This window comes from Vitis vinifera, chromosome 6 (assembly GCF_030704535.1).
Source record: "Vitis vinifera cultivar Pinot Noir 40024 chromosome 6, ASM3070453v1".
NCBI lineage: Eukaryota > Viridiplantae > Streptophyta > Magnoliopsida > Vitales > Vitaceae > Vitis > Vitis vinifera.
Window position 1 is genome coordinate 14621172 of NC_081810.1, and position 8448 is coordinate 14629619.

General features: G+C 36.6%; 1 protein-coding gene across 1 annotated transcript; it reads right to left on the bottom strand.

The window, feature by feature from the left end:
• Positions 1-7576: 7576 nt before the first annotated feature.
• On the bottom strand, positions 7577-8161 carry LOC109122743 (receptor-like protein EIX2). The gene has a single exon (XM_019220443.1). The coding sequence runs from the start codon at positions 8159-8161 to the stop codon at positions 7577-7579; it is 585 nt and encodes a 194-aa protein (XP_019075988.1).
• Between the last annotated feature and the right edge of the window lie 287 nt (positions 8162-8448).

The following is an 8448-nucleotide window of genomic DNA, read 5'->3' on the forward strand; positions in this document are numbered from 1 at the left end:
AGCTGCAACTTTTGCTTTCATGTCAATATCTTCGTTCAAGGTATACATCCCAGCCTTAGCATTAAGAGCATTTGGTTGAGACTTCCTTTTTCCCACTTCTCCCTTATTCGGTTCATCCCATCCTCTTGAAACTTCAGCAACATAATTCAAGAAATCCATGGCTTCCTCCGAATTCTTACTCATGAAATCTCCTCCACACATAGTCTCTAGGAGTTGCTTCATTGAGGAAGACATACCATCATAAAAGTAGCTCACCAATACCCATGTATCAAAGCCATGGTGAGGACAAGCATTGATAGCTTCCATGTATCTTTCCCAACACTCATAGAATTTCTCATTCTATTTAGTTGAGAAGTTTGAAATTTGTCTTTTCAAGCCATTGGTCCTATGAGTAAGGAAAAATTTCTTAAGAAATTCAGCTTGAAAATCAGTCCATGTTCGGATACTCCTTGGCCTTAAAGAATTAAGCCAAATCTTGGCTTTATCCTTCAAGGTGAAAGGAAATAGCTTTAGCCTCATCAAGTCGATTGAAGCTCCTCCCTCTTAGAATGTATTACAAACATCTTCAAATTCTTTGATATGCGCATAGGGATTCTCACTTTCCATCCCTTGGAAAGTAGGTAGAAGTGGCACAATATGTGGTATGATTACTAGTTGCTCTATAGGAGGCACTATGCATGATGGTGCACTCATACAAGGTGGATGCATGCAGTCCCTCATTGATCTAAATGCATTGGGATTGTCTTGCTGACCATGATGACTATGCTGATCTTCAGGTGTAGTTTCCATGATGTTCAAGCACAATTCCAACTCTGTTTCGTGAGGTGTTTCAATTTTCACAAGTCTTCCTCCACTATCTCGTATCCAATATGGCATACACAACTAGTAACAACTGTAACAAAAAACAAAGAAACAAAAGAAAACAAAATAAAACAATACTACAAAAAAAACTAAGAAAACTAAAAACTAAATTAAAAGATAGGCTAAAATATGAACAAGTAAAAGAAATAATTGAAAAGAGTTAGTAAAAGAAAAGAAAAGTCATCATACTTATGATGAAGATCACAAGTGTTTTGGAAAAGGTTATATCACTATAAAGTTGGCGCCATTCCCGACAATGGCGCCATTTGATTCATGCCTAGCTGGTGTATGCCCTGTTGATTGGTGTTCAATCAACTGGTGTACTCTGATTTCAGTCCTCAAACGAGAGTAATCAACAAAATTTATAAATCTATTTCACCATATACTAGGGTAGCATTAGCTAGCATAGCATAGTGGCTCTAGGATCGTCCACAGGGATGGGTTTTCAAATTACAACTAATATTAGTTCAAAAACTGAATTGGTGCTTTTTCTTTTCAAGATTAGCTTTAAAAGAAAACATAAATATGTTTGAAAAGGTTGGTTTTAAGTGAAACCAAAAATAAAGTAACAGAAATTACTTACAAAGAAAAATGCTTCTTGGAGTTTTAGATTACTAGGCTCAGGTTCATCATATAAAAAGGGAGATTCCGGTCACTTGGATATTTTCCTCGCATTGGGGATTTAACATATAGTTATTTCCCGAACCGGTGTGGTACAAATACTTCCCCTTAATGGGTTCAAACACTAAATCCCTATCACTAAATCATCTTGCAATGGCTCATACCTCTCACCTAGTATTGGCCATTCAAGGTGATCCTTAACCTTGGATTACCCGTCAAAAGCTCGCAAGAGATAACTAATGGATGTCTCTTGGGAGTCCAAAAGATTACCAAGTATTGGCTATTCTAAATAATCCTACCTTTAAACCACCTCCCAGAGGCTCGCAAAAGATAAACTAGTGTATCTCAATGGACGGAGACCACTTGCCTTACCAAGTGTTGGCCCAGGTGATTTTAAGGGATTTTAAGTTAACTAAAAAGATAAAAACCATTAACAAGTCACACTTTCTTTTCATTAAAAACTGAAACAACGAAACTTCCAATTTTTGTATTAGGAACCTTACTTAGCTTCCTTCACTCCAAGAAACAAAAAAAGTCTAGCCACTCATCCTCTGGGAAAACATCCTCAGAGTTTGATTTTCTAGAAATAAAAATAACGAGAAAACAAAATGAGAAGGTAAGGCAGAGCAAGTACAAGGAGAAAATAGGGATTTACACACAAATATCTGAAGATAAATATCAAACGGAGTCGGTGCGCAAATATCTCAAATTACAGGTGGATTTCGCAAGTTCAAATGCAACTTGCGAAAATTTCGCAAGTTGAAATTATCCATTTGGCAAGTTGCAAAGTTGTCCTACAACTTATTAGCTCTCTGTCCTACAACGATTCCTTTCCTCTTCCCATTTCGCAAGTTGCGAAAATTTCCCAAGTTGGATTCCACAACTTGCAAAATTGCTAGATGGTTGATTTCTTCTGTGTTTTTCTTCCTTGCATCCCTGTTTGACTTTGGAAAAGGGTTATGAAGCTCCAAAGCTTAGTTTCTTCATGAATTTGAGTTTCAACTTGGTTTGCCATGAACTATACAAAGATCTCCCTCATTCTTCAATTGCTTTGGTGATAAAAAAAAAACTATCAAAAACACCAAGACTTAACACAATTTGATTAGAAACGATTGCAAGGGTCCTTAACATACCAATTGAGTTAAAAAGTAATAACTACTACTCAAAAGTGTTTAAAAGAGTTAATTACAAGCTATAAAATAGCACTTTTTGAGTAGCAATCAATTTACCTTTTGAGATTCATCGATAGAGCAGCTTTTGGGACACATAGAGTTCTTTCAATTCAGATTTTTTAAAGGTTTGTCATGATGCATCGATTTCTAACCCATTGATTTCAACGAATGATTGATTTACTGGTTGTTTTAGCAGTACGATCACCCTGGATACTAGGGCATATTCCCCTTTTTAAGCTTAGTAGTTCAAGCTTTGGCATTTTGACTGTACAGATTTAAGCCATTTTACTTCTTATCCACTTGGTCTTCTTTATTTATTCCTTTTAGGCCCTAAGTCTCGTAGCCTTGAGCTATCCTTCTTCTCTTATGCCCTAAGCCTCGTAGCCCTGAGCTATCCTTCATCCCTTAAGCCCTAAGTGTTATAGCCTTGAGCTATCCGTTCCTTCTAGGCCTTGAGCCTGGTAGCCCTGAGCTATGATTTCCTTAAAGACCCAGAGCATTTCCATCCCTGAGTTGAGCCTTCATCATTTGGTCATCCATGAGTGGTTTGACCTAGAGTTTACGTATCGCACTTTCCTTCTAACTGATCAATCATAGAGCTTGGAGCTCATAGCCCTGAGCTATTCACATAGCCCTAAGCTATTCATCGTAACCCTGAGTTACTCACTGCATCATGACCCAAAGTCATTCATTCCATCCATGGCCCTAATCTATTCATCGTGACCTGAAATTACTCATTTCATCCATGACCCAGAGTCATTCATGGCATCCCAAGCCCTGAGATCACAACTTGGAGTCGTTCGTATCCTTCACATCTTTGAGATGTTTTGTTTTCATCATTCTAGCCACCTACGAGTGGCCTCGACCTGGCACCATGAGCCGAAAAGCATCCTGATCAGCTATCCATTTAAAGCCTTGAGCTCATGACCCTAAGTCGTTATTCTTATTTATGACCCAAAGTCATCCATAGCATTTAAAGCCCTGAGCTCACAACCCTAAGTCGTTATTCTTATTTATGACCCAGAGTCACCCATAGCATTTAAAGCCCTAAGCTCACGACGTTGAGTCATTTTTCTTATTTATGACCTAGAGTCATCTATAGCATTTAGTGCCCTAAGCTCACAACCTTGAGTAGTTATTCTTATTTATGACCTAGAGTCATCCATAGCATTTAGAGCCCTGAGCTCACAACCCTGAGTTGTTCTTCTTATTTATAACTCTGAGTCATCCATAACATTTAAAGCCCTGAGTTTTCGACCTAGAGTCGTTCATAGCACCTAGAGCCCAAAATTCCTGACCCAGAGTCATTCATCTCATCCATGACCTTGAGTCATTCTTGTCATTCCTTCCATCTTTGTGCTACTCATCACATACCTTTCTCCCTTCATTGTCATTCCTCCTGTATAGAGTTGTTCCATTTTTGTCGTTGGGACCCCATGTTTCGAGCTTACCCTCGTCATGTGCTAGGACAAAATCTCTAGTTTTCTTTTTTTAATTCTTTAGTATAGTTCACTTCATTCCACTCATTATTCATATTTCTACTCACATTCTCTACACTCGTGATCTCTACTGAAGAGGGGCATATTTGTAAACCCTTCATTTTATCCTTCTAGCACATGTCCTATTAGGTGTTCATTTGGTACTTTATAGCAATTCCCTGGTGGCCCATTACCATTCACGTAACTTATCTTTTCTAAGCCACCTTAGAGACTTTGGTTAAGGGGTTTATTCAACTCCTCATTGTGACCTTGGCTGTCATTCGAGTTTAGATTTAGCTTCACTTAGGTGCACTTTAAGTTAGACTTAGTTAGGTCACTTAGGCCCACCTAAACTAACCTTAGGTCCATTTAGGTACACTTGGCCTATTAGGCACCACCTTAGGCCCATATAGGTCACTTAGGCACACTTGCCCCATTAGACATTCTAGGCATGACTTGTATGACTTACATGGTTGCAGGGCTTGTGTGGCTCATTTTTTTTTTATCCATTTCTTTATTTATTTTTATTTTTTATTCTTATTACTATCAATCACCTATTTTTTATTTACTTTGTTATTTACTATTGCCTATTTATTTATTTATTATATTGTTATTTACTCATTTATTTATTATTATTATCTTATCATTCTTTAAAATCTTTATTCATTTATCTGATTTAATAATTTGATGCCTTTATAGGGAAATCTACCAACGGGAGAGGAAGAATTTTGAAATCACTACTACAAAAATAATTTATGGTGTCACTATTTATGGTGTCACTTTTAAAATAATGACACCATAGGGATTATAATTAATAAAGGTGACACATCATATAAAAAATCTTCAATTGAGGTAGTTAGATGATATTAGTTTTATATCTATAGTGTCATTTTTCGGGAAGTGACATCATATAAAATAAATTTTTTTAAGTATTATAACTTAATGAGCCCACTTTTAGAATTAATAATGAGGGATAATATATAAAAAGCCCATTGTTTCCATATGTCACCCACAATCCAAAAAATCTCAATATATAAACCCTATATAAAATCATGATCTTCTTCTACCTTTTCTTTCACCCATAGTCAACACGCTCACAAAAACCGACATTCTTCACTTTGTGAACTCCCAGGTAACCCAAAATCTCTTAGATCTATAATTTTTTTTCTTTTATTAATGTCATTATATTAATTGTTTCAACATCTTTGTATTATGGTTTTTGTGAATTGTGTTTTCTTGAGTTGTAGGGAAGAAAAACTTAGGTTTAATCTTCTAGCATAGAAGAAAAAATTGTAGATTAATTGATTTTTTAATCTAAACCAAACACATGATCAAGTCCTTAAAAAAAAAAGTGAAAAACAGGAAAAAAATGAATGATTTTTAATATGTATTTGTGTGAGAATGACAGGTACAAAATTTTTTTGAGATATACTATCACATAATCTTCATCTCTTCTCAAAAACGAGAGAGGAAAAAAAAAAAGGAATGATTTTTCTGTTTTTATTTAAGTGGGAATGAGATAGAATTTCGTTGAGAGTATGACCAATCCGGGAAGACAATATCCAAGACACCTTCTTGTGCAGATGCATTAATTTATGGGTCTTATTTGAGGAAACCTATTACTGTTAGTGACAGAAACCTGTTAGTACTAGAGTAAATTGTTTGATTGGGTGGGTTCCAATCAAACCCTAAGGAATGGGTCCAAAAGTCATCCATTAGAGTTAATGGAATTCATTGTTGTTCTTGTGCCTTAAGACAAAGTTAACTAACTCATATGCTTTGTATCCAACACGTGTAGAGGGGAAAAAGAAGGCAAAAACAAATGGTGTCATTGATTCATTTTTTCTAGTTTTAAATTCAGAAAACATCGTTTTACTTTTAATTTTCCTTTTCAGTTTTTAATTCAGAGAACATGATTTTATTTAGTTTTTATATTTAGTTTATTTATAGCTTATTTAGTTTCTAAATTCCAATTAGCTAAATATTTTATTTGATTTTGTTTTTATATTTAAGTAATTGAGTTTTGGAAAGTTTTTATATTTTGTTAATAGAAATAGAAATTTTTATATTTTTTATTATTATGAATTTCTATTATGTTAAATTGTAAGTACACTAAATTATGGATCTTGGGTGATTTAGAATCATATCCAAGAATTAATTAGTGGAGGCAGAAATATGATATGTGGAAGGAAAATTTGTTCTGAGTGTTTTCATAGTGGTGTTTTTTAATGATGCCTACATCTGGCTACTCGGTCTTGGTGGAGAAGGCTAGTTGGGCCAGGCCATCACTTTACTAAAAGATCAGCATAAGTGGCTCTTAATTGCTTATCTAGATATGTACATAAGAAGTTCAGTCAACAATACAAAGCTACAATTGGTGCCAATTTTGTCACTAAGGAGCTCCAAATTGATGACCGGCTCTTCACGTGGGTTTATGTTTCAATGCTATTTTTTATGTGATGCATACTTTTATTTAGAGTATTGTAAATGAATATGCTTCGGTTAAATGACGGTATGTTTCCCCGGGTAGACATTGGACATAGCAAGGCAAGAAAGATTTCAGAGTCTCGGTGTTGCATTTTATAGAGGAGCAGATTGTTATGTTTTAGTTTATGATGTTAATGTTAATTCAATTTTACATAAGGGTTGATCACCACCATTATCATTGAGGCCTAGTCCCACACATGCAAGTGTTGGGAGGAGTGGGGGAGCACACGTGGAGAGTGGGAAAAGGGGCAGAGGGGAAGAAAACAATAATAAAACCAAAGAAACATTTGGAGTACTTTTAGTAACAGACAACTGCTTTAAGCTTGAGAGGTTGGCAAACTGAGCTTCTGTTATGACACCTTCCCATGAGTTCTCATTGAGCTCTTGCACCACCAGTGATGAGAGTTGCCCAAGGCTATTTGGGATGACCCATTTGATTCTGCGAGAGGTATAATTCCTGCAAAGAGGATAAGCTCCCAATTGATTCTGGAATTGGACTGTGAAATGCATTAGACCATAATTGAAGATATCTTAAATTCTTAAGATGCCCCAATGAATCTGGCAGGTTTCCAGTCAGTTTATTGAATCCCAAATCCAGATTCTCTAAGGTACTGTAAGAGCATGCAGATAAGCCATCGAGGAACTCAGTTATCTCACCAGAAAGTTTGTTAACAGAAAGAATCAATGTCTGCAAATAGCACAAATTTCCTAGTGTTCTCAGAAACTCTCCTTCAATGTTCGATTTCTTGGACAAATAAAGTAGCTAGAGAGAAGTGAAGTTTTGGAATGCATCTGGGAGTCCACCTTGGAGGTTGTTGGAGTTGAGATCAAGGTACACAAGGCTACTGAGATTAAATAACCAGTGAGGAATGGTGGAGTCAAACCCATTGTTTGAGAGATCAAGAACGGAAGAGAGGTAAAATTGAGAAATGGAAGAGAAAGAGGAAGGTTGGAAAGTTAACAGTTGGGCATGTGCAACTCCAAAAGAGAATGTAAAGTATTAACAGTCTGGAGCCAGTAGGCTGCAGCCTTGCTGAGATCAATACCTCCCAAGTTAAGGTACTTCAAAGAAGAAAGGCCTGATAGCCATTCCAGGCTATTCTTGTTTGTTTCGATAAAGTATGTGTTGAGATCAAGGTAGCGCAAGTTTGAGAGGTTTGCAATATTTTTAGGGATTATACCATCAAAGGACGCTCCAGAGAGATTGAGATATCTCAACTTCCCAAGTGATCTAATGAATTTTGGAATTTCCATTCCTTCAAAATTATTCATGCTGAGGTCAAGATAATTCAGATATTTCAAATTGAGCAAAGAAGGATTGATCTCACCGCCCAACTCGCTAACTGTTCCATCGCCCTCCAAACTGTTTGGGAATGGGTTGCCAAGTTTGAGCTTGATGACACATCCAGTCCTGTTATAGCAGCTAACTCCTCTCCTTTTACAACAATCTTCTCCGACCCAAGATGACAACCGACCTGAAGGATCTGTGAGGCCTTGTTTGAACTTGAGAAGTGCTTCCTTCTCAACTTCTAGGCAATCCATGTTTTGATTGGCATCACATGAGCTGAGTTTAATTGTTCCTTGGGACGAAAACCCAGATAGTAGGAGGGAAAGAAATTGAGTAATGACATTGCACATGATTATGTTATGATCAATGTGTAAGAGGGAGAGTTTCTCTTCTATCCAACAGAATGCTGAATTAGTCTACTTATAGAACAAACTAGGTGTCAGGGGGGGAGGGGGGGGAGGGGAAGATTTAGTTGGTTGATGTGGTTAGGACATTTGACGCCTACATGGTGTTGCTAGAAGTCAATATGGAAATGCTTTGC

What these genes read in the sequence shown, in the direction of transcription:
- LOC109122743 (XM_019220443.1), bottom strand. Translation starts at nt 8,161, where the DNA reads ATGGATTGCCTAGAAGTTGAGAAGGAAGCACTTCTCAAGTTCAAACAA.